The sequence below is a fragment of the Clinocottus analis genome, unplaced genomic scaffold (genome assembly GCF_023055335.1).
Source record: "Clinocottus analis isolate CAN_PGR_092001 unplaced genomic scaffold, fCliAna1.0.p SCAF_3, whole genome shotgun sequence".
In the NCBI taxonomy this organism is placed as follows: Eukaryota; Metazoa; Chordata; class Actinopteri; order Perciformes; family Cottidae; genus Clinocottus; species Clinocottus analis.
The window spans coordinates 1,903,694-1,930,000 of NW_027176042.1; the positions used below are offsets into that span (position 1 = coordinate 1,903,694).

The 26,307-nt window shown below is 47.3% G+C and overlaps 2 protein-coding genes across 2 annotated transcripts in view; one reads left to right on the forward strand and one right to left on the reverse strand.

The window, feature by feature from the left end:
- Positions 1–7,070: 7,070 nt before the first annotated feature.
- LOC137796863 (protein unc-119 homolog B-like) lies at positions 7,071–11,290 on the reverse strand. Its single transcript, XM_068595073.1, has 5 exons — positions 10,960–11,290; positions 9,818–9,931; positions 9,511–9,610; positions 9,146–9,318; positions 7,071–8,365 (listed from the first exon to the last, which is right to left on the reverse strand). Exons 1-5 carry the CDS (start codon positions 11,183–11,185, stop codon positions 8,253–8,255), a joined length of 726 nt encoding a protein of 241 aa, XP_068451174.1. The 5' UTR covers positions 11,186–11,290; the 3' UTR covers positions 7,071–8,252.
- Positions 11,291–13,022: 1,732 nt separating this feature from the next.
- tnks1bp1 (tankyrase 1 binding protein 1) overlaps positions 13,023–26,307 on the forward strand; it is a 19,665-nt gene continuing 6,380 nt past the window's right edge. Inside the window, exons 1-3 of the mRNA XM_068594323.1 lie at positions 13,023–13,179; positions 15,844–16,905; positions 18,127–20,992. Of these exons, the coding sequence (XP_068450424.1) occupies positions 15,854–16,905; positions 18,127–20,992 (3,918 nt within the window). The 5' untranslated portion in view covers positions 13,023–13,179; positions 15,844–15,853. The remainder of the gene's footprint in view (positions 13,180–15,843; positions 16,906–18,126; positions 20,993–26,307) is intronic.

Sequence of the window (26,307 nt, forward strand, 5' to 3'; positions counted from 1 at the left end):
TAGTGTTCCCCGCCGTGCTCGTCATTGGTCGATCACAACAGCATGGGCCCGCTGGAGCGTTTTGAATGTTGTCCGCTAGCTTTTCTTTCTTTCTTTCTTTCTTTCTTTCTCTGTTGTGACGTTGAGATGAAGACAGAGAAGACAACATATCTGCAAACAAATAAATAAATAAACGAGGAGACGGGAATACAAGTCGGGCGCTGCGAGTGTTGTATGCATCGGCTTCTCATTAGCTCGCCTCTCATCAGTCTGCTCCGTGTTAACTGTTTTTGTGTTTGTGTAGTTTTGGTTGAGCTGTGTCTGATGGAAGAGGATGTCTCCCCAGGGTGCCAGGTTAGGTCTCGGGTGAAATGAAGCATCTGTAAGCAGGATATTTGCTCCAGGATACTTAACTGTAGCCAGACACTAGGTTATATAAAGCAGGATATGGATATGAAGCCATGCTCATAGTTTCAGATGGCAACGAGGACAGCGAGGTCCTGGTATGCTATGTTATATTATATTATCTTATATTATGTTATTTTATATTATGTTATGTTATGGTGTATTATGTTATGTTATTTCATATTATGTTATGTTATATTATGGTACGGTATATTATGGTATATTATGGCATGGTATATTAAATTATGTTATGTTTTGTTATGGTATATTATATTATGTTATGGTATATTTTATATTATGTTATGGTATATTATGTTATGTTTTATTATATTATGTTCTGTTATATTATGTTCTGTTATATTATGGTATGGTATATTATGTGATGAGACATGCATATTATGTTAACTTATGTTATGGTATATTATGCTATGTTATGTTATATTATATGTTATGGTATACTTACCATACTTACTGATGTTAAATGAGATGTGGTGTATTGTGATGTTAGGAGATCGTATATGATCTTATTGTCTCTTATGAGATCTTAAATATGACATGGTTATTGTGATGTGATGTGAGTCATTTATATTACATTTAGCTGACGCTTTTTATCCAAAGCGACTTACAATAAGTGCATTCAACCATGAGAACCAACTCAGAACAGCAAGACATCGTGACATAGTATGTGAGCTTGATGTCATGTGATGTGATCTTACTGACTCTTATGGGATCTTATGACATGGTTATTATGATGTGAGTCATCATGCCATATTATGTGAGCTTGATCTCATATGGTGTAATGTAATGAGATCTTATGGGATCTTATTATTCTATATGATGTGAGTCAAGATGCCATTTTAGGTGAGTTTAATGTGATTTTATGTGATTAATGAGATGTAATCTTATATAGGAGCTTATATAATGTGATCTTATATGATGTAATGTGACGTTACCTTATGGATCGTACATATATGATAAATACAATGAGAGTTGTGATGCCATATTATGTGCCATTAAATGATGAATGTGTTGCAAGATTCTTTTATTTGATGTCCTGTGATCTTATACATTGTGATGTGAAATGGATCATAAGTTTGTGACAGCATGTGTGTTCATTACCTCGGCTCAGTCCAACTCACTTCACTATGGGTTCAGATCCACTTCATGTCATCAACATCAACCACACAACGTATTTAAAAACCCCATGCAGCCATTTTCTTTTATTTCCTCCCCATCCTTCTTCCCCATCCCGGCCCAAACCCTCAAAACAACCCTCCGTCCACCTGTTCCTCATCCTGATTCATCACATCCAAAGCAGCCGCGATCACGACTCTCCATCCTTCATCCAAATCCCCGGTTCAACCCTCGTCGCCTGGACCCGATCTTACCCAGTGCCCCTTTCGTCCGTGCCCACGTGACCGGCCGTGCTAACCGGCTAAGTGGTAGATTAGCAGCATTACCTCTCAGTCAGCCTCTCTCCTGGCCGGCCGAGCCTGGTCAGCTGAGCGGCTCCGTCACATGCCTCAGCTGCTCGCACAAAAAGTGAAACAAGTGTTCACACAGTTCTGTGAAATGCACTTGCTTCACTCGTCAGACGGTGACCTTGACACACAGGGAAGCACAAATCACACAGCAGACACACAATTATCTTAATGAGATCACTTAGGTTATGTTTCAGGGTTTTTTTTAGCCCAGATAAAATGTATCGAGTAGTTTGGGCAGGATATAAAATAAACTAAACACCTGCTTGAGTGGGTGCATGTGTGTGTCTGTGTGTGTCTGTGCCTGTGCCAAACAAGTTAAGAGTGAGTCTGAATCAGACCCAGAAATGAGCCCTCAAAAATAAAAACTGCACCTGACTTTTTGGTAATAATGAGTTAACATTCCCAGCACCACATGATGATCCGTGCATGTGGTTCTGTGAGTGTGTGTGTGTGTGTGTGTGGCGGTGGGGGAAGTCAGGGGGAGGGTGTGACTGTGGCCTGGTGGACCATAGCAAGGGAACAGTATGTAGGACAAGGCCCTGCACTAGCTAACCTATCCTGGCGAGCGCCGTGGTTGGGCGTGCTGAACTTCTGCATGCATGATCAATGAATAAAAAAAAGAGAGAGGAGGAATACAGCGGCGTTGGGGGAGGGGCAGGAACAAGCCCGGTAACACCGGGAGAATGGGGCAAAAGCACTTGATTTTGCTTTTGAATAATGCTAATGCAAGTCAATCATTTGTAAGGGATCATTGATTTACAAAGAGGAAGCCTGGGAGGAAAGCGTTGGAGCTACTTTGGCTAACTTTGTTCATTAGCATAGCATAGCATTTTCATTTTTTAGGCAGGTAAAGTATGCGTTAAAGCAAAATGTACACATTTAGTGTGTGTGTGTGTGTGTGTGTGTGTGTGTAGTAGGAGGGGGGGGGGGGCTGTCCTGCCCCCCTCCCTCTGTCTTGTTGTCACTCTGCCGCTCTAAAACACTGCGATAGTTTGTCCAACCTCCAGTCTTGGATGCTTTTGTTTTCTTGACCACAGCTGACCCAGAGTGGGATCGCATTGTCTGTGTGTGACCTTTGACCTGTCAGGGCCTGGGACCTGCTCTCCACCACCCTCAAGGGAGGAGAGGGGAGAAGGGGGTGGGGGGTCATTTGAAAGAGAGTTGAGTTTGGGGATCTGGAGAGAAAAGAGTTCAAAAGGCAACTTTTGACCATCTGAAAAGCCGTGCGCTCCGGCAGCGGCTCTCAGGAGCAGACGCCGCCATTTGCATGCGATGCAAAGCGTGCACGAGCGGCGAGTAGCTCCAGGAAGACCTCGCTGAGTTACACGCAGGTAATGAAAAGGGACGCGGATGGAATGTTTGTTAATGGATCAAGACAAACTGGAAGAAGAAAAAAAAAGGGTCTTTGGAAACGGAAGCCGGGGCGACCGTTTTAAAGCTCTCCGTTTTGCCGTGGGTGTTTTTTTTTTTTGCTTCCACCTGGCAGGTGGCGAGCCAAAAGAAAATCATTACATGAGAGAGGAGAAGGGAGGAAACGGGCACACCTGTGGTTGCGCCAGGAGCCCCACCTCCGTTCTCCAATCACAATCCCTCCATCCCCCCCAGGGGAAGGTGTGGCAAAGGGAGAGAGAGAGACACACAAAGGGAGGAGAGAAAGGGAGAGGAAGGAAGAGATTGTGAGGGAGATTTACAGGCCTCTTCAACAGTTGACTGAAGGTTGAGTTAACCTTTTATTAATCGCACACGCACACAAAACAAACTGGACCGGTGGTGCTGGAGAGGCTTCCTGAGCACAAACACACCACAACCTATTTACCCTGATGACACGGGACTATTTCTGTCTGCAGCAGCAGCGGAGATCTGCACTGTAATACCACACAGACGGCTGGGCGGATACACACACACACACACATAGATGCCGCACAAAGGCTTCTGGTTACAAACCCGCAGAGACCTAACACTTAAAGACAGATTGTCAATACCGCTCTTGCCACCGTGGAAATTGGTTTGGGAGTCAGAGTTTGTTAAAAGACTGTCTATCCATCACTTAGTGCATTATTAACTCCCTGATAACTCATTATCTGTTATCTTTTGTCACATCTACAAAGCTTGCATGACATTAAATTACCGCACAATGAGAGGTTCATTTAAAAGTGACACATCATTACTACACCAACAAAGATTTATGTATTATAAGTGTACTCTCTTGATTGACAACACCAGCGTTTTCAAATGATTAACTTCCCTTTTCTTACTTTTAATTGGACGTTGTGTTTACAACTCCACATCCGCCCGGACCTCTTTCAAAGCAGGGAGGTGATGTCACCGAGCGGTTGCTAGAAATGACATCATGACATGCAGATGGAGTCACGACCGTCTCTGAGACCTGCGAGAGAGGACCGTGACTCATCGGCTCTTCATCGAAGATGTGCTGCGGGGAATCGAGTGTTTAGATATGATGGATTTCACGCCAGGGCCGTGGAGCAGGGCGAGAGAGAGAGAGAGAGAGAGAGAGAGAGAGAGAGAGAGAGAGAGAGAGAGAGAAAAGATGATGAGGGAGTGTGTGTATGTAAGAGAGAGAGAAAGAGAGAGTGGATGAATAGTGGAGGTTTTAAAGGGGGAGGGGGGTCTTGTAAGAGAGAGTTTTGTTTTTAGCAAGAAATCCATACCACCTCTCCACAAAGTGCCTCAGACACACTGCCCTCCCTCCCCCCAACACACACACACACACGAACCAGCGCAGTTGCACTGCCTCCCTGTATCTCTTTTAATCCTTTTTCCACTCCCCCCTCCATTTCTTTTCACAGGACCCATCAACGCCATTCCTTGCTACTATTTATAGGAGATCACTGTCCCCCCTGTCTCCCTGCCTGTGTGTGTGTGTGTGTGTGTGCGCGCGCGTGTGTCTGTCAATAAACCAATGCTTCTCACTCCTAATCTCAATGTGGTATGATTAAATGAAAAGGATGTATTGGAAATCCAGCTCCAAAGATAGGTGTGTGTGTGTGTGTGGGTCTATGTGTTTGTGTGTGCGTGTGTTGTGTGTGTAGGAAAGGGGGAATGAGCTTGGTTTATCTCACCTGTCCAGTTGTTTCCGGCGCTGCATGTCAATGTATTCCACGAAGGCCTGGGAACTCATCAAGTCATCCCTGGAAAGTTGCAACGTGTGTGTATTTATTGCACTGGATGTGTGTGTGTGTGTGTGTGTGTGTGTGTGTATGTGTGTGCATATGCTGAACATTTAGTAAACACTTTTAGCATGATACCAGCACGTGGCCCAGTACAGTACAGCTGCTTGGTTGCGTGCTGCAGTGTGCAGGCCCCGCAGCCTGATGGGAGGCTGTGATTATTGATTTATGAGCTCACAGTTAAATTGCTTTGTAGTCTAATCAGCAACGGACACATTAGAGCTTCACACCATTATTGTTTTTAATGTATTTTAAAAAGGCTGGTTCACGTTTTGGAGTTAACTTGTGGGCGCGACGCAGGGCTACGGGCCGTTTGAAGTTCCTGCTGATGAATTGTGAGATTAGTTTGGTTTAGCTTTGAGGTGGAAAGCTCGTCTGACTAAACTTCTCTTTGTAATTTCTCTGTTCATAAAGTTGCTAAAGTCACCATTAAAGCTGCTCTAATCCATATATTTATACAAACAGTGGATCACATTCATATGTGTCATATGAAAGGGATCGCTCCCATTCATTTTCACTCATCTACGCAGAACTTATTCCCCTCATTGTTCTGTTTTTACTGTTTTCACTGCTACATGCTAGCGCCTCGCAAAAGCACGGCAGATGGATGACGTTAGTGACCAACGAGTGTTTTTAACATACACCAATATAAGTTGCTGTATGTTAAAAACAAAGTGTGACTGTTGGCCTCACAAACAGGACTCCACATGGCCGCTAACGTTGCTACGTAGCCGCTGGCCTGCATGTGCAACCGGGCAACTGTTTGCTATCATGCTAACACATTTCCCTTGTGAGCGGTGGTAACACGTCAGTGTTGCAGCTCAGCGGTACCACGGGCGTCCAAAACCAACTCTGTCACGACTGCTGGTGAGAAACAAATGTAATCAAATCACATTTCTCAACACTTCCTGTTTTGCGTGGCTTTATCACGGCTATGAAAAGCAACGAGGATATAGATTATCGGAGAACCCACTAGTTGGTTAATGGTTAAGAGGAAGGTTACAACCTAAACTAATCGAATGCATGCAACCAAACGTGAGTGAGAACACCAAAATGTTAAAAAGAGAGTGATATAGAAAGGAGAAAAGATGAGGGGGAGAGTCACAAAGAGGAAAGTAAAAGGAACAGAATGACGAGGTTAACGGGAATAACAAGCAGTGTGTGTGCGCGTGTGTGTGCGTGTGTGCGTGCGTGTGTGTGTGTGTGTGTGTGCAGCTGTGCAGGGACCGAGTGAAGGGAGGCAGAGCAGAGGGGGTCCATTGTGGGTCTTTGTGTGGCTCAGATTGTCCTCTTCTCTGGGAAAGTGGAAACTCAACACTCCTCTCCAGAGGTCTGGTTACCAGGTGAGAGAGGAGGAAAGAAAAGGGGAAAACAGAGCGGGAGAGCGAGGGAGGGAGCGCTGCACATAGGTGTGGAGAGAGAAACCGAAAAGGAGAGGCGAGGGTGAATAGACCATGAGATTTTTTTGGGGGCATTTGAGCTGGAAAACTGAGCGAGATCAAGCGATGAACACAGAGATAGGAGGAAACGGCCTGAGAAAGAATCAGCAGAGAGCAGCTCAGATTTTGGGTTTAAATCCCACAAGACTCCAAAAAAATGGATGATCAAAGTGGAACAAGCCTCAACAAATTTCAAAATGTATTGCGTGCCATTCGAGATCAGCGCATGTGGCCTGTGGACGTCATTATGTGGAATTAAAATGATTTTATCAGTGTCGCGGCCTCTGCAGTGAAACCATAGAAGAACATAAAGGCATCCGATCATGACCTCATCTGAAGATTTAAGGAAATACCAGATAGAAATGCCAACATGTCCCTGTGTATAATGGAAGCTGCTGCTGTGATCTTTCCCACAATCAAACATGAAGCTAAGCTGGAGCCAGCGGGCTAATTTATAACTTAGTTACAACATAACTCCTCCTAGTGGACACTTTTGGGACTTAAAACTACCAAAAAGTCCACTCAGCTTCCTGCAACCTTTTTCATCCCCAAGACAGAAACACACGTCACACATCTTGTCTCTGAAAATGTACATTTATTTTGTCTTTAATCACTTTTTACAAACTATATATATATATATATTTGTACAAACACCACCTTTAACCCTGAACACCAAAGTTTACAAAGTACAAAGAGGAAGTACACTATTGAGATAGAAAGACCACCAGCTGGGGAAGGAGGGAGGGGGGGGGACATGTGACTTTAACTTCGGACCAAGTGCACTTCTTTTTCATTCTGTTCCACAGTTTATCTGGTATTCAGCATTCAAGTTCTCACAAGTCTTTTCCCTTTTTTTGTTAACACCATGACACACATGGTGATATCAGAACTTATGAGTTGAAATTTCCTTTTTGACTGTTGTTATTAATTTGACAAAATAACAACATATACATATATAACATATATATATATATATATATATATATATATATATATATATATATATATATATATATATATATATCATCTGTTGTTTGGTTGCAGTCAGAGGTTACAGTTGCATTGCAGTTAACTGTCACCTGATTCAAGTCGCTGTCCATCAGAGCGAAGCAGACACCTTTGATCAAAATTGTATACAGTACTATTGTTGAGAGTGTGTGCGTGTGTGTGTGTGTGTGTGTGTGTGTGTGTGTGTGTGTGTGTGTGTGTGTGTGAAAGCGACAGAGCAGAGGGAGATAGGGAGGGGAGTCGCAGGAGTGACCATGTGTGTTTGACAGGAGTGTTTTTGTGGACGCTTTCGCTCTTTCTCCCTCGATATCGTCTGGAGTGGATTGTGGAGGCGGTCGCTCCGAGAACAGCTGCTTCTGACAAACACTGCGTACGTGTGTGTCTGTGTGTGTGTGCGTGTGTGTGTGTTGAGGGGATGGCGGTCGGACACTTTTAAAATTGCTTCGAAGAGACCTAACCGTTTATCTAATGACCGTTTGGTCTGTTTGAGGCGTCACATGACCACTGGAGTGATGAGTCCTCTCCTGGTTGTGTTCATAATTTAAAACAGACACATTAACTTCGCTCGCTGCTGGTCTGTGGGAGCAGAGACCGATCGTGACCTCCCTGAAGATGATCCCAGTGAATGTCAATGACACGAGGCCACTCGGCCGTGTCTGGAGCTGCTTGTGCATGTATGAGCGACTGGACGATGTGTAATGTAGAGCCATGTGCATGCATGTGTGTGTATAATATGTGTGTGTGTTTGTTCACTGGCCTCCGTTATAAGCATAGTCTGCCTTGTTGTGCATGACCAGTCTGTTCTCCACGAAATAGAAGCTGTCTGACCGGGTCTCATAAGGACACTCCACCATCTGACGGACTGAAAAACAGACAACATGTGCATGAAGGTTCTGTCTTTCTCCAATATCAAAGCAATTAGAACCGACTGTATTCAAATGTGAAAGGATTGGGTCAATATCATGGATTCCTGTATTACTGAAACGTCCAAATTCTTGGCATCGCTGGACATTGGGGGCCGCTAATGTCCCTCCACAATAACAATAATATCACGATAAGCAAATATTATTGGCATTGGCATCACAGTTGTTGTCACAAGTGTGTTATTTGAGCTTGTTGTGTGACAGCATAAAAGGACAGTTTCAGATGCTAACAGGCACATAATGATCCAACCAGCAGCTCTTTCAACGTTAATCAACATTAATATGAAACTCAGATCAGATGTTAGAGCCTAGACACACGCTGATGCCATACCGGCCTGTGAATCATAAATGAGGGTTTGTGCATGCATGCACAATGCCATCTTTTGGGTAAAATTATCCAACATAAAGCATAAATATTGTGCAATAAGTTGAATTGTTACATGGTACGCGGAAGAGATTGAAGATCTTAGTGCCAATGTGGCTCCATATCACATCAAGCTTCAGCTAAATGAATGAACTCAATGGCTAATGAGCTTTATTTTGTTAAAGGGATCTGCTTCATCATGAGAAACAAAGGCTGGGAACACATTAAAGAAAACTATCTTTTCTCATCTTTTGGATAAAGTGACCTTAATTACGATATTCTTGTTTTAACATATCAGTTCTCAGGAGTTTCTAGATTTGGCCCACAATGTTGGAGGTAGTAAAAGTGGACTCACCCAGGCTCTCGGGCAGCTGAGGGAACTCGTAGATGTGCTCGCAGCTGTTCCGGCTGTTTGGGATGCAGAAGCCAAAATCAAAGTCAAAGCTCTTCAGCAGGTGATCGCGGAAGTAGTGCCTCTCGATCATGCGGAAGTTGTTCAAAGGCCGGTTCCCGACTGTGAATTCCACCCTGAGGACCGACACAGAGAGACGGGACAACACCGGGTCTGTTCTCCTGTCATTATCCAGTGATTAAAGTCAAACCGCACCGGCTCAAATGGGTGTCCACCAGCTTTAATGAGCAATTGTCTTCATTGTTTGTGAATGCAGGTGTGTGTGTGTTTTTCTGAGGTGTGTGCCGACGGATGTGTGAGTCACTCACGTGGCTCCCACTGTCCTCAGCCTCAGGAAGGCCGGTGTGAACTGGTAGCGGACGAACCGTCCCGCGCCGGCCTCCGCCTCCCTGCTCTCCTCGTCGTCCTCTGAGACCCACAACAAAGTAATAATCATAACTCACCCCGAGGGACTCGCGATCACAATGTTTTTGAGCGTGAAAGGGGCTCGGTCGGCACGAAGCCATTTGTTTTAAGATGGTCAGCGGGGTCGTGTTCCCAGTGCTCAGGCACAGCTCCAATAAATACCACACGCTGAAATGAAAGCGTCCCGAGGAGGAGGCGGGTGCACATTACCTGCGTGCGAGGGTTTGGCAATCTCAAACAGGACGGTGCCGGTCTCCAGGTCCCTGATCTTAAAGCGCACAAAATCGATGTTGTAAATATTGTCGTCGGGTTTGCAGAGGTAACCTGCAGCAACCAGAGAGAGAGAGGAACACACAGAAATGACTTTTCAAGCCGTCGCAGTTCATGTGTGTGCAGCCTTATAGCTCTGATACACACAGATAACATGCAAAACATGGTGCAACATTACACACATGCAGATACACACGCACCCTGACCATAAAATGAGATGCGACAAAGCCTTTGTGATTACTGTAGCGAGGCAGAGATATGCAGGGAAATAAGCCAACAAGAATATACTGAATTATGTGTGCTGCTTCTGAAAATATGTTGTTTGGAAGAATTCACACTTTAGTTCAACTCCTTTCCTGTATGTTCCTCCAACAGCTGTAAATGTAGGCGACAACACCAATGAGGCTCTCCTATGATGTCATTGTTTTGTGTGATGTCACTGTAATTCAGATTCCATTCAGTTTATTTTGTAAAGCCCAAAATCACAAATTATCTTCGGAGGGCCTTGCAATCTGTACACATAGACATCCTCTGTCCCTGGAAAAACTCCCCAAAAGACAGTAAAAACCCTTTAACAGGGAAGAAAGGGAAGAAAGGGAGGAGAGCAAAAAAGGAGGATGATAGAAGCAAATATATGTCATGTGACCAGAATGAACAACATAACAGAGTCACAGCACATCACATGAATGATTCATACTGTACTGTCCTCGGTGACGTCATTTGTTGACCATTTTACTTTGTTTTTGGAAGGTGACGTCATAAAGTTAAACCACCGAGACCCACAATTCCCAAGAGTCCATTGAGCTGCTTAAAAATAGAAACCCTGTTCTTTCCATGACTGAATATTGTCTGATGGAGACTAATACTTGTGTACGATATCAGATATGTAACGTTATGTCTCAGGTAATTACACAACAGTTATAATGTAAGCTCCAGTGTCACGTGACAGCCATAAACGGCTGGACGTCATTGGCTCTAGTTTGATGTATATCTTATATGCGGAGTTGTAATGTGTTGTGGAGGTGTTGGTTCGTGTGTCCGCGCACACCGACGACAGGACACGCAGAGAAAGAGACTCAAACCTCGCGCAGCCCCCCGCAGTCCCAGCACGTCCTCCGGCGTGATGTGTCCACTCCGCGTCCGCAGGTCTTCCTCCGTGACGACGGGCCCGCTGTCCACCTGGCTCCTGCGGGACTTGAGCCTCTTCAGGAGCCCTCCGCCGGGCATGCTGCGCCCGCCGCCGCCGCCGCCGCCGGGGACCTGCTGGTCGGCAACAGACGCGTCGCTGCGGGCTTCGGCTCCGCTCATCGTGTGTCCCTCCCGCTCGGAGGTCTCTCCTCTCCCGCTGATGGACGCTGGCTGAGGAAAGATGGCGGCGGAGCGCGAGACGTCGAATGTCGAGGAGGCTGTCGGTTAACGGTCAAGCTTGTTTTTGTGAGCACGTGCAGCGCAGTTGCCTTGGCAACTCGTCCAGTGAGCCGTGGGAAGGGAGGGGGGGGGGTCGGGAGAGAGTAGTTCCTGGAAACATCCACCAGGGGGCGCTGCCAGCTTCTGCACGGCCATACTGAACAGAAAATAAGATTTAAAAAATCTTTATTAGTTCCTCTGTGTGGAAATTACAGGATTACAGCATTGCTCACAAGTAAATAAAGATTTTTTTAAAAATCAAGGAATATAAATAACAGTAGAGCACTAATACAATAAAATTACAAACTAAGAAGATTTACTTATTCACTTATTCAGACCTATTCATAGGTCTAATAACACCAACCAATTGCTGCCACTATAACTTATAATAATGAGGATAACAATAATGATAACAATACAGAAGGATATCCTCGAGTTTAAACCCACACACAATAATATACTATTCAATTGTTGGGTAGCGCTATCTGCACTTTCTGTCTTTTATATTAATATTTTGTATATGTACGAAAAGCAAAGAAAATACCCCAGTGAAATTCCATTTATGTGCAAATGTACATGGCCATAAAATTTGATTCTGATTCTGAGATTGTTATGCACTAACATGTATGTAAGTACAGAGTATTAATACACCTGTTACAGACAGATGTCACAAAGTGCTTGACAGGAGCAGATGTGACCACACAAGGGGCCACAACATGACAATAAGTTAACACAATATTTGAAAGCAGCATTTACTGCAGTTGGTTGAGGTGGAGCTGTGGTACATCAAAGCAATTTTATCTTATTATAGCCTTTGTTATATGATGGTAATGACATCTAGGCAGGTCAACACACACACACACGCACACACACACATACACAGACGCACACGCACAAAGGTGAAAATCAGGTGAAGTTTTATTCCTCAGACATTTCCCATGACGTATGTGTGACGTCTCCTGTACAAAGGCACCGCAAATGTACAACAGTCAAGGTCCAGGTGTTAAGCAAATGAATGTTACCTTGAGTGTGTGTGTGCGTGTGCGTGTGTGCGTGCGTGTGTGTGTGTGAGAGAGAGAGAGAGAGAGAGAGAGAGAGAGAGAGAGAGAGAGAGAGAGAGAGTTGATGGGCACTTCCCGACTACATGCAAACAAGTAGTTTTTACCTGTGTGTGACGTCCCTTTCCTTCTCCGTCAGGAGGACCTGTTCATCCGGTCCACTGAACTTCTTTCAAGCTAAAATGAATTCAGCGACTTCTGGTCCGTGTTACCAAAATAAAAGAGCACAATCCTAACACGGTCCACATTAAAGTTACACACACGCATGCACATGCTTTTTTAATTCACAATGAGTCACTTCAGCTCATTCATTACGTTCGTTTTCTTTTCTTTTTTATCTAACCTTATAGACAGGTTAATCTTTTCAATCATATATTTATAAATATTGTTAGATTGTTTTAATAATTTATAAACATCTACAGATTGCAGATTAAGACAGGAAATGAACACTTCCTCTCCTTCATCCCCTGATGAGCTCCTTCGGCTGTACACAAACTAACACAACCGCTCGTTGACTCAGAGCGCATAAACACGCCGTGCTTTTATTTTTGAAGTGAAACCCATTTCCGGTCTGGTCGCGCCGCCCCGCGCGCAGCTTGACGCGCGGCAGCGTGGCGCGCAGAGGGCGTGTCCGCGGCGCGGCGCAGGAGCAGCAGACGTCCTGTCGGTGGAGATGACTTGTGAGGAAAGAAAAACAAGACTCTGACAACAGCGCAGCGGGCGAGACGACCGAGGAAAAGCCGAGGAGAGGGACTTCTTCTGTGACTTCTTCCCGCTTCCTTCCTTCCTCCCTTCCTTCCCTCCCCTCCACCTGTATGCCTGCGTGAAGACAAAAAGGTAAAGAAACTGTTCAAATAGATCAACCGGTGGGAAAGTTCACTTTATCTGCGTTACCAGCAGGTGCACCATCTTCTTCCTATAAGCTGTGTAACGTTGTAACGCACACACTCGGGTGACGTGTGACAGGCAGGACTTCATCAAACTAAAAAGTTTTTCCATAAATGTCTCTCTCTCTCTCTCACTCTCTCTCTCTCTCTCTCTCTCTCTCTCTCTCTCTCTCTCTCTCTCTCTCTCTCTCTCTCTCTCTCTCTCTCTCTCTTACAAACATGGTTGTGTCAGACGTGCATTCTTAATATATTGTTAAATGTGTGTCATATTAGTTGGGTTTATGATACACACACACACACACACACACACACACACACACACACACACACACACACACACACACACACACACACACACACACTCTCTCTCTCTCTCTCTCTCTCTCTCTCTCTCTCTCTCCGTTTCCTTTGTCCAGTATCAGAGGACGCACTGCTGGTTCAACGACTGCGAGTTCATTGATGACGCGTTCATAAGTAACTTATTAACAGCTACACACACACACACACACACACACACACACACACACACACACACACACACACACACACACACACACACACACACACACACACACATGCGCTGTAATGGCATCGCTCCATGTGTGCTGTAAGGCGTTATTACGCCGACGTGATGTCCTCTGGGACCCCAAACCACTCCCCCCTCTCTCTCTCTCTCTCTCTCTCTCTCTCTCTCTCTCTCTCTCTCTCTCTCTCTCTCTCTCTCTCTCTCAGCATGGCTCAAAAGAAGTAAATAAAAGCAAAACGGAAGAGCTCTTATGACGTGAGCCTCACAGGCAGCAGGCTGGAGGCCGCCAGAGATAAAGAAACACAAACATGTGGCTCCGGATAAGCAACAGAACAACATCGATCAACTTGCAGCTGGAGTTGCCAGACAGTGTTTGTTTCTTAGGAATTCAGGAAAGCAGAAACCAAACAATCTTAACAGATTCTGTCATGCACACCCAGAGGTGCTGATCAGTCTAAAAGTCTACATTAAAACATTTAGAGAACATAAAACATGCACACACTCCGGCTCGCTGTGCCTTGGATCAATACACTGGATCCAAAAACCAGACGCAGATCGATCGGAGCGGCTGTGCGGGGCGTGGTGGTACCGGTTTGTGCAACAGCAGTACAGGTCAGACCAGATGACGTGCCTCTGGTATTTGCTGGAGCACTATTGGAAACGCGACTGTTATCTCTTTTTTTCCTTCCCACGCTGCGTTTCGCTCACGTGACCGCGCGCTCTCAGAGGAGCGCGTTTCCGCGTGGCGCTGGTTTCTGCTCAAACCCGGAGATCTGGTGGGATCCGGCCCCATGATGATGATGATGATGATGGTGGTGACTCATCGGGCCTTCGTCAGGCTCTGCTCTGATGCTCATGTGCTGTAAAGCAGCCTGTGAGTCCTTCATCTCCTTCCCAAGAGTTCCCTTGAACACTTGTGCGTGTCAGACATGATCAACGTGCGTTGAAGAGATCAGAGCACCGCCACGAATCCCATGACGAGCTGTTGTCGTGCACGTTAAAGGCATGAAGAAGGCCCTTTTATCCTTTTATGACTACGACTGTTGGGAGTACTGACATGTGATGTGTTGTGTGACGGGTTTGGACTACAGGGACTTCCCTCTGTCCATCCAGATGGACTTTAGGTCCGGTTCTGGACCTCCTCCATCAAGTCAAAGGTCACAGTTATTCGCTACAGGTCAGGTCTTTGGCATGAGGAAGAAACTGACCCCTGAACGCTCGACTTTGATCGGAAACTGTTTTGTTTTTGTTATCTGTGGCGGGAAACATGAGAGGATCCCAGCAGGAAGACTTCTCATAGTTTCTTGTGATTTGTTAGTTTCTCTTTGTTTCCGCGCTGGTGTGTGTTTTTAAGACATAAGCCAAATCAAAACTGTATCTCGCGAGTGCGATCACGTGTATTTCAAGGTGAATGCAGCTTGTTGTGTTTGGCTCTGGGCCAAGTTTATACTTCTGATTTGAGATGAATCTGTTTGTGATCTGATGCAACACATCTCAAGTCTTTTCATGTCCACGCTCGACACTTTTAATCTCACTTCTTTCTTGTCGTACTTTGTGTTTCTGCTCAGGAATTTTATTTGTGTCAACTTGGTTTGTTAGTGCATGCCGGATCCTCTCTGCTCTGCAGGGCGGATCGTGTTGCGTTCAGGGTCCTCGTAGAGAGGAGGGCTTTTCCTGCAGAGAAGATCCTGCAGAGCAGAGTGCACGTCCTGACCTGTTCGTGTAGTGAATGAGTAACGCAGCTCACGATATCAAGATCATGGTCAGATTTTATGTCCTGAGTCGAGATAAGAGCGCAAACCGGGCCGCCCCAATATGTGAATATGAAGATTAGACGTCCACCGTACAACAGGAGCTGGGTATAAAGAGCATGAGCAGTCCTCCAGGTGCTCAGTTACCTGCATTATCCCGTCACGCAGGTTTTGAGGTATTTCTTTGCCGCTATTACAATGACGCTACAATAGAGTTTAGTTTGTGTTGCACATTGAACCGGTTTGATGCGTCTCTCTTGGCTCCTGTAGAGACATTTCAATGTGAATGCGTAGTTTCGCTGTAATGTAAACGCCTCCTCTCGCTCTCTTCTTCCAGCGACTCAGTGATGGAGAGCTCATTCGAGGTGTCCCAGACCGGCGGCGCCTCCAACCCCAAGCCAGTCCTGGCCCCCAAACCCCGGCTCACCCCCAAGCCCTTCTCCCTGCAGAAGAGCACCGCCATTCGCTCCATCAACGCCCCGAAGGCGGCCGGTGTCGCCTCGAGGACGACGACCACGACGACGACGACCACGACGACGCGGCAGACGGAGAAACCCGAGGCCACCAGCGTCCTCAAACCGACTGGAGCCGCCCCGGCTCAGAAACCCGCTCAACAAACCACCGCCTCAGCTCCCAAACCCAGTCCTGCTGGCGTGCTCACCAACGACCTGCCAAAAGCAACCAGGGAACGCCAAGCAAGTCCACACGGAGAGGCCGCTCTGGATCCCGGTGTCGGAAAATCTGCCTCGCAGACCGCTCCGCCCGAAGAGACACACAAGTCCGAGCCAATCCGGAGAGATGATGTCATCGAAGCGAACCACAAAGCGTCCGCCGATGCTGTAAACTCAGCACAGATAGACGGAAAAAAGAAAGAAGACGAGAGTCAGGCTCCTGCCGTCCGGCGGCCCACAGAAGCAGGAAGTGAGGTTTCCTCTGCGGAGAACCCGGCGAGGCGATGGGGCGGCAGCAGGAAGCGTCTGTCCATGGAGCTGACCTCCAGGTTTGAGTCAGCGGGCCTGTCCGTGCCCGCCAAGCCGAACGCCACCGCCTCCAAAGCCGGGGACGCCGTGGACTCAAAGGAGCCGGAGTCTTCTGATCCGGAGCCGAGCCGCGCAGCTCCAGGACCGCCGACCACGGAGAGCGACGACGGCGCGCTGAAGGAGGACCACGGCGACGGAGGAGGAGGAGGAGGCAGCATCAAGCGCAGGATCAGCCTGCTGTTCGACTCGTCCTCGAGGCCGGAGCTCATCACCAAGAGAGACGAGCCGGACATCGTGAACGGCACCGAGGTGGTGAAGGGTGTGAAGGAGAGGATCAAAACCTGGGCCGCGGACACGACCCCGGAGGGTCCGAAGGCCGAGAAGCAGCCTCGGCCCGCGGCCCGAACCCGCTCCAAGAGGTGAGCGAGCCTTCTTTCATCCTCATGTGTGATGTGGTGACAGTTTAAGACTCCAGTACAACAAACTTTATCCTGCGAGTGCGATCACGTGTATTTCAAGGTGAATGCAGCTTGTGGTGTTTGGCTCTGGGCCAAGTTTATACTTTTCATTTCAGATGAATCTGTTTGTGATCTGATGCAACACATCTCAAGTCTTTTCATGTCCACGCTCGACACTTTTAACCTCACTTCTTCTTGTCGTACTTTGTGTTTCTGCTCAGGAATTTATGTTGTTAGTGCATGTAGGATTGTCTCTGGATCGTGTTGCGTTCAGGGTCCTCGTAGAGAGGAGGGCTTTCCTCCTCTCTTCCGTAGTGTCTCCCAGTTCTTGACAAAAGATCCTGCAGAGAAGATCCTGCAGAGCAGAGCGCACGTCCTGACCTGTTTGTGTCACCACACTGCCTCAGCAGCAGTGTAGTGAATGAGTAACGCAGCTCAAGATCATGGTCAGATTTTATGTCCTGAGTCGAGATAAGAGCGCAAACCGGGCCGCCTCAATATGTGAATATGAAGATTAGACGTCCACCGTACAACAGGAGCTGGGTATAAAGAGCATGAGCAGTCCTCCAGGTGCTCAGTTACCTGCATTATCCCGTCACGCAGGTTTTGAGGTATTTCTTTGCCGCTATTACAATGACGCTACAATAGAGTTTAGTTTGTGTTGCACATTGAACCGGACCAGCAGCGTGTCCTGCATGGAGAGTTCCCATGAAAACTGTCAGCAGTGTTCTGTGACGTTTAACATGTAAACGTTCAGCAACACAAAGGAAATCCACCACTTTTATTGTGACTTCGAGATTAATTCCTCAAAAACTGGCAAATAAAGCAAAATAATCTCAATGGCTGTAGATCAATATAATATTTCTTAGCTTAGCTTAACATAAAGACTGGAAACATGTGGAAACAGCATGTAACTCCCATTGAACATTCTTTCAATAGATTAAACTAAACGATATAACATGTGAGGTTTAGAGGTTTAGAGACTGTGGGCAGATTCATTTAACTTTGTCCAGAACCAGACTCGCTGTTTCCCCAGTTTCCAGGCTTCATGCTAAGCTAATGCTAACCAGCTGCCGGCTGTGTCTTTGCAGAGAGCAAAACAACGCGTGACGTGTGCTCGCATGTCTGGTGAAGACAAGCTTTGAGCTGAATCATTGAACCTTGAACGTTTGTCTTCCACAGCTTTGAGCCGGCGGCAGAGAAAACTCTCCAGACGCCGCCCGTCGGGCCTCCTGCAGCGGAGACATCGGACCGGTCTTCACCACCCGCGGAGACCCCGATGGAGACGGCGGCAGAGTCAGGGGTCAGGGATGTCCGACGACGCCATCGCGGCTCATCTGAGACCCGCGACGCCACGGCCGAGGGAGACGCCGCCGCCGCCGCCGCCGCGAGGGAAAGTCCTCAAGACGCTCCGAAGAGGGACAACGTCAAGCGGCGCTCCGTTCGCTTCGGCGTGGTGGAGAGAGACGACGGCGGGCCGCCGCAGGTCCTGGGCTCGGCCACCGATTCCAGCGAAGACGAGGCGTCTGAGGACGAAGACGAGGAGGAGGAGGAGGAGAAGAAGATCCCCGTCTCGGTGCCGGTCGACACGAGAGCTCTGCAGAAGAAGGACGGCGGCGAGCAGCAGGGAGAGGAACGACTGAAGCATTCAGAGTTTGAGAGACGACGGAGAGCAGAGGAGCACGAAGAGGCGCCACTCAAGCTGGAGGAGGAGAGGAAACGAAAAGAAGGAGAAGAGAGGGAGAAAGAAAGGGCGAGGCAGGCGGAGGAGGAGGAAAGAGAGAGAGAGAGAGTGAAAGAAGAGGAGAGGAAACGGGAAAGGCTGATAGAAGAAGAGATGGAGAGGGAAAGAAGGATGCAGAGACAAAGAGAGGAGGAAAAGGAGAGAGAGAGAGTGAAAGAAGAGGAGAGGAAACGGGAAAGACTGATAGAAGAAGAGATGGAGAGGGAAAGAAGGATGCAGAGACAAAGAGAGGAGGAAAAGGAGAGAGAGAGAGTGAAAGAAGAGGAGAGGAAACGGGAAAGACTGATAGAAGAAGAGATGGAGAGGGAAAGAAGGATGCAGAGACAAAGAGAGGAGGAAAAGGAGAGAGAGAGAGTAAGAGAAGAAGAGAGGAAACGGGAAAGACTGATAGAAGAAGAGATGGAGAGGGAAAGAAGGATGCAGAGACAAAGAGAGGAGGAAAGAGAGAGGGCAAAGCAGAAAGAGGAGAGACTTAAACAAGATCAGGAGGAGAGGGAAAAAGAGAGATTGAAGGAGGAGGAGAGGAAACTGAGGGAGGAAAGAGACAAACAGAAGCTGAGAGATGATGGAATGAATGAGGAGAAACGAAGAGAGGAGGAGTGGGAAAAAGAGTGGGTGAACAAGATGGAGACACTGAGAGGGGAAGAAGAGAAGGGAAGAGACTTGACGTGGCAGAAAGAGGAGAGAACGAGGGATGAAAGAGAGAGACAGAGGCTGGGAGAAAAGGAGGAGAAGAGACCGATTGAGAACCACGGTGATTACAAGTTGGAGGGTAAACTGAGACAGAAGGATGTGAACAAAAAGAAGCAGAGAGAGGAGGAGTGGGAAAACGAGTGGGTGAAAGAGACAGAGAGGATAAGAGAGGAGAAGGAAAGAGAGAAAGAGATGGAGTTGGTGTGGCAGAGAAAGACAGAGGAGGACAGAGAGAGAGCGAGACAGAAAGAGGAGAGACTCAGACAAGAAGAGAGGGAGGAAGAACGATTAAGAGAGGAGAAGGAAAGAGAAAGGGAGAGGCAGAGAAGGATGAAGGAAGAGAAAGAGAAAGAAGAAGAGATGGAGAGAATGAGGAGAATAGAGAGTGAGAGACTGAGAGAGGAGGAAAGAAGGGAAGAGGAAAGGAGGCTGAAAGAACGGCAAGAGAAAAAAGAGATGGAGAGAATGAGGGAAATAGAGACTGAGAGACTGAGAGAGGAGGAAAGAAGGGAAGAGGAAATGAGGAGGCAAAGAAGGCTGAAGGAACAGCAAGAGAAAGAAGAAGAGATGGAGAGAATGAAGGGAATAGAGCATGAGAGACTGAGAGAGGAGGGAAGAAGGGAAGAGGAAAGGAGGCTGAAAGAGAAAGAAGAGATGGAGAGAATGAGACAAATAGGAGCTGAACGGCTGAGAGAGGAGGAAAGAAGGGAAGAGGAAATGAGGAGGCAAATGAGGATGAAGGAACAGCAAGAGAAAGAAGAAGAGATGGAGAGAATGAGGCAAATAGAGAGACAGAGAGAAGAGGAAAGAAGGGAAGAGGAAAGGAGGCTGAAAGAGAAAGAAGAGATGGAGCGAATGAGGGAAGAGGAAATGAGGAGGCAAACGAGGCTGAAGGAAGAGCAAGAGAAAGAAGAAGAGATGGAGCGAATGAGGGAAGAGGAAATAAGGAGGCAAACAAGGCTGAAGGAAGAGCAAGAGAAAGAAGAAGAGATGGAGAGAATGAGGCAAATAGAAACTGAAAGGCTGAAAGATGAGGAAAGAAGGGCAGAGGAAAAGAGGAGGCAAACCAGGATCAAAGAACAGCAAGAGAAAGAAGAAGAGATGGAGCGAATGAGGGAAGAGGAAAGGAAGCGGCAGATGGAGAAAGAACGAGTGGAAGAGCTGGAGAGGAGGATACGACAGGACTTGGACAGAAAGCGAGCGCTGGAGCAGCAGAGCGTCCTCTACGACGACTTCTCCGTCAGACCGGCTCGGCCCGTCCTGGACTTCGACGACTTCTCGGTGAAACCCAGGAGGTGGGGCTCGCAGGCCACCGTAGAGACGAGCCCGCTCAGCCGCCGCCGCTCAGCCGCCCCTGACGAAGAGGAGGAGGAAGAGGAAGAGGAGGAAGTTCAGGCCACTCTGGACGTCAGCCCTCTGGAAAAGAGAGAAAGAGAGGCAGACGGCCCGGAGCCGACATTAACCCGGGAAAGTCCAGAGGAGGAAGAGGAAGAGGAGGAAGAACAGCTCATCTCCATGGACGTGGAGGAGGAGGAACGGGGAAAGGAGACACAGAGGGAGGAAGAAGAGGAGACGAATGAGGATGAAGTGGAAAAAGAAGACGAGCAGGAGGTAAATACACAACTCATTTTGTGTTATTCATCGTGATTTTTGTTTGATGACATCACTGCTTTACACCAGCTGACATTTCTACTGTTCCAGAGAGGGCGAGGTTTAGTACACAGTAAGGAGTGTTCATGTAAATGTGGTCATTTCCCTTCTGATTCACGTCGGCCACACACACACACGCACACACACACACACACACACACACACACACACACAGACACCCCACCCGCACCAGCACACTGCCATTCCTGCAGCACGAGAAAAGACACCTTGTCATACTTGCTTCACCCTGTTTCGGTCACAACTCAGGAACGTCTGCGTGTGTGTGTGTGTGTGTGTGTGTGTGTGTGTGTGTGTGTGTGTGTGTGTGTGTAGGCGTGACGTTGAGTAATGAACAAGCATGGCCTGTAAAACGCATCTGTCATGTGTCAGGAGCCTGCAGCAGTAGTAAGAGTTTAACCTTTTCGAAACCGTGTGTGAAAATCCTCCCGCGGCAATTTTAATACCCAGCATGCCCCATTCAGACAATCTTTTGGCATAAAATACGTGGTTTTTCTATTTTTTTTAACCAAACGACACAGTTTTCTGACTGAAACTCCTTCCTAACAGATCAACACTTTGTTTTATTGTGATTTTCGTTGCAGATTCTGATTCTTTAGGTCCTAATCTTTCCAAAAAGGCGTCTTATTGACGCTCCTGGAGGCTTTTTTTGCACTTTCCTGAACAAATACATACAATAAATACAAATATTGAGAACGATAGGTGTTGCTTTAGGAGGTTTGGTGATACAAAACCAAACATTTCTAAACCTGACTCAATGTGACAGTTCATCAGACTTCATGTCTTCCCCTCAGTAGACGTGAGGTTATAACAGGAAGTGAGGTCACGACTTCCTCTGCATCTCATCTCTCATAACATTCAGCTGCTTTCTCTTCTGCTGGTGCTTCTTATCGTCAAAGTCAGAGGCATTTATAAAGTAAGATCTCTTCATCTACATACGAGCGCATGAAGGAGGGATGGAGTACTTCAGCTGGGCCTCTTGGGTGACGTATCTCCAGCAGCTCTGGGTGAGTCTCTGCAGAAAGAAATGTCACCGAACACAAGAGTTTGTGGTTTCACAAGGAAGTGTAAAGCCAGTCAGAGGGCTTTATCTGTTAGGTTTTGTTTCTGTTTGGTGTAACACTGCAACACAAGCCTCTCCCACCACCACACCATGTGTGTCCACTTCAAAATGAACGAGTGATCAGAGTATGGAGACGATCTGTGATGCAGAAGTTCACCTCATTCAAAGCGTCCGTCTATAGATTGCATCATGACTTGTGGCTAAATGTAGTGACAGTGATGATGTAGAGATATGTTATGAATCATAGTTGTAGGATTAGATCATGGTAAAGTACTTTGATTTGTTATGTGTTTAAATGTACATTTAGACATTTTTTTAATTATGCGAGAGTTAGATGAGAACATTGACACCCCACTCAGGCAAGTCTGATCAATAGGAAGCCGGAGCTTAGTTAGCTTATTTTAGCTTAGCATAAAGATTAGGGACAGATGGGACCGCTAGCCTGGCTCTGGAAGATCTGCGTCCCAGCGCTCCAACACATGCTAATTAATGCGCTAACTCTCAATGTTCAAGAACACATACTTCATAAAAGTATGTAAAGATGCAATACTTTAAAAAATGCTACTCATAGGCCGACGACGATGAGGGGTCTCTTCAATAATTCCCACTCTTCTTTTTGCTTTTTGTGTTAAATGAAAAACATTTTGCGAATATAACAATAAACGGCGAATAACAACAATGACGCTGTTTCCATGAGAGGAGTAAACTTTATACTTCTGACTAGTAAAAGTCATAATTCAGGTATTTATTTATAGCCTGCGTCAAATTGTAGGTTGCAATTTTAAGTCTGTAAAGAAGAATCTGAGCACTTTTCTCTGACTAATTAGTCGAGTACACACTCTTTTGTTAGCGCTGCTGTGCTTATTGTACGGTACATGATAATGCTAACGTCGTAACGCTGCTTCAAAGATGATTCTTTCTGCTTCAGTTGACTCACAAAGATTGTTGATACTGCACAGCTGCAGTCATCACACCGTTAAAGCAGGTCGGACCCACACACACACACACACACACACACCAACGCTGGACCGCCAGGAAGAAGAATTTCATTCTGATCAGTTGGGAGTGTGACAGTCAGCTAATGCTAATGCTAATTGCTGCATTAGCCTCATTATAAGCCATATAATCACACACCAAAGTGAAGACTGCGGCCTCACAGCCCACCAAAAACAAAAGGTCAAGCACGCTGTGCGACAAGATGAGCAAACGTGACAAACGCAGAAGGAGATGGAACATTAAAACTCTGAAAAAGGCGAGGCAGCTAGCTAACAGTACCAGGTGAGCGGACCAAGGCGTGGCGGCGGCGGCACCAGTGAGTGTGTAGAGTAAACAAACAGCTGATGGCGGCCTCGCCCGTCAAGACAGATCAGTCCACCTGTTGGGACATGCAACATTTTTGCAGACGTCATGAAAACACTGTACTCTGGAGCCTAGTACTCGGTGTGTGTGTGTGTGTGTGTGTGTGTGTGTGTGTGCTATTGTGTTTCTGTTTGCTTTGTGTGCTTCATCAAACAAACCAGCTCTCAGAAGCAGGGAGCTCCTGTGAGGCGGCTCAGCTGCCGGTTGGTGTGGAGCTGAAGGTGCAGCTCTGTCTCCACCACTAGGGGGCGCTGCTGCTCTTATAAATAGTTCTTCCTGTTCCTGCAGCACAGATACCAAGCACATTTCAGGGATATAATATAACACAAAACAGTAAAGTTGAATTTTGTATTGTTTTATGCAGCGAGAAAAACCTCCACAGCAGAACTGTTGTGTGGCAGAGAAGGGCTTTTATTGTGGCGGGACAGGAGGAGGAAAGTGTTCACAGGGCAAACAGAAGCTGTGCAGCCAAACGCGTACCTTCAGTCAGGTTACTGACTAAAAGATGGACAGACACACAAACAGAGAGACAGACACACAAACAGAGAGACAGACACACAAACAGAGAGACAGACACACAAACAGAGAGACAGATAGACAGACAGACAGACACTCAGACTGAGAGACAAACAGAGACACAGACAAACAGACAGAGAGACAGACACACACACACACACACACACACACACACACACACAGACACACAAACAGACAGTTATGTGGTTATCATGTCCTCATTTGGATCTGGTCAGCGGGGTCAGAATGACCATACATGGTGCCTCTCTTTCTCTGTCTGTCTACTAAGTCTCTCCACCCCTTACACACACACACACACACACACACACACACACACACACACACACACACACACACACACACACACACACACACTCAAAGGAGGATGGGCTAAACCCCGGACAAGAGAGTTCACATGTCGGCTGTCCGTTCTCTCACTCCTCCAGCGCTCCTGCTGCCTCTCAACTTTCCCAAAGTCTTCCTGTTTCCTGCTTCTCCCTCTGCTGCCGCCGCGCTCACAAAGACCTGAGTCATCGCGTTACCTGCATCATTTACCTACGAGGGGGGAGGAGGGAGGAGGGAGCAGAGCAGGGAGGAGGGAGGAAGCAGAGAGCACCTCCTGTCCCTCGGGATTTTCCCAATCCGAGCACAGTCCTCGGCTTTGTTTTGAAGTCACTCGAGTGTATGTGTGTGTGTGTCTGTGTGTGTGTGTGTGTGTGTGTGGGAGGGGGGGGGTAATCTACCTCTCTCTACCTGGCTCTGGAGTGCCAGATATTTCCCACGCTGCTTTCCCTTTTTTTTTTTCTTCTTCTTCTTTTTTTCTCAATGGAAAATGGAGTTGTGATGTGAACTGGGACGCAGAAGCCGGCCGGCTGCAGAAGTCTCATCAAAGGAGAGAGAGAGAGAGAGAGAGAGAGAAAGAGAGAGAGAGAGAGAGAGAGAGAGAGAGAGAGAGAGAGAGAGAGAGAGAGAGAGAGAGAGAGAGAGAGGTGCACATGAAAAGAGGTGTGTGTGTGTGTGCAGGACTAACAGCCTCATTGCTTCTTCTTTTTGTCTACTGCCGAGGGAAATCTATTTTTCAGTGGCTCGTTATGTGACGATGGGGAAAGTGGTGTCACATCCATCATAGTCAGCCGTGGAGTCGTGTCGTCACAGTGGGAACACGTGGCGGCGAGTCAGAGTCACTTCTTCACTGACAAGCGACGAGCAGAAGTTCGTGTCACCTGGACCATGAAAACATGAAGATGGAAGACGGACCACGCGCCAAAGAAACATGGACCACGTCTGGTTTTGTATGACGTCTGAAACATTTTCACCGAACACACTCTGTGCTCTTTTTGTGCCGTCTGCTTGTTGGAAGTGACGTCTGAAAGGTAGAGCACAGCTTTCTAACGCACCCATCTGAACACCAGTACCTCCGGCGGTCGACCCCGTTTTCCCACAATGCCCCTGGTGCCCGGACCGGCGGCCGCGTGAGCGTCTCCGCCTCCGCCATGCAGTACTTTGGAGGCAAGCTGTCGGCCGCCCAGCTGCAGGTGGCGGGCTGGGTGGGCAGCGCGCGGCGCTCCTGGCGAGGAGCCCTGGAGCTGGTGTGGGGCGACGTGGAGGAGGAAGAGGAGGGGCAAGAGGAGGAAGAGGACGATGGACAGGGAGATGGAGGAGGGAGGTTTCGGAGAGCCGTGTCCCCGCTGCGTAGCTTCGCCCGACGGAGCCGGAGGTCCCTGCGCCGCTTCTCCGCCAGGAGCCGGCGGCCCCGCGCCGTAAGAGCCGCCGTGACCGCCGACGGCTCTGAAAATGTTCTGTTCTCATAGCGTCCGGGTCGCGTCGAAGTAGTTACATTGACAAATGACTGACAGGAATGGACTTTAAAGGTTTGACTTTAAGGGCAGTGATAAACAAACACAGCAGCTTTTAGGGCATCAATATATCCAAGATTTATGAGTCCAAGGCTTTTATGAGTCCAAACAGTTTGCACCGAAGCTTCACGTCTCTCCCAACAGTCTAATAATAATCCTCCGCCATGTTAGCAGATAACCACGAGGCAGGAAGGACGCAGTTATCTGATGAAGCGCTCTGTCAGTGGACTCGCATGCTGCGAGATAAAGCAGAGGACACGTTGAGTTGAGGGTTATCACCGTGTGTCTGCACCCTCAGCCTGTCACCCTCAGCCTGTCACCCTCAGCCTGTCACCCTGCACTTCCAGATGTTTAGTCCTGCTGTTTTATAGCATTTTCAAAGCTGAAATGTTGCATTTTCAGCTCTATCATTAAAGCCTAATACGATTAATATAATAGATTGACTGCTGCACTTCTGTTTTACT

What these genes read in the sequence shown, in the direction of transcription:
- LOC137796863 (XM_068595073.1), bottom strand. Translation starts at nt 11,185, where the DNA reads ATGAGCGGAGCCGAAGCCCGCAGCGACGCGTCTGTTGCCGACCAGCAG. An exon ending in TGCCAAACCCTCGCACGCAG is followed by an intron (nt 9,611 to 9,817) that starts GTAATGTGCACC and finishes TGTGGGTCTCAG; the next exon opens with AGGACGACGAGGAGAGCAGG. An exon ending in CTGAGGACAGTGGGAGCCAC is followed by an intron (nt 9,319 to 9,510) that starts GTGAGTGACTCA and finishes GTCGGTCCTCAG; the next exon opens with GGTGGAATTCACAGTCGGGA.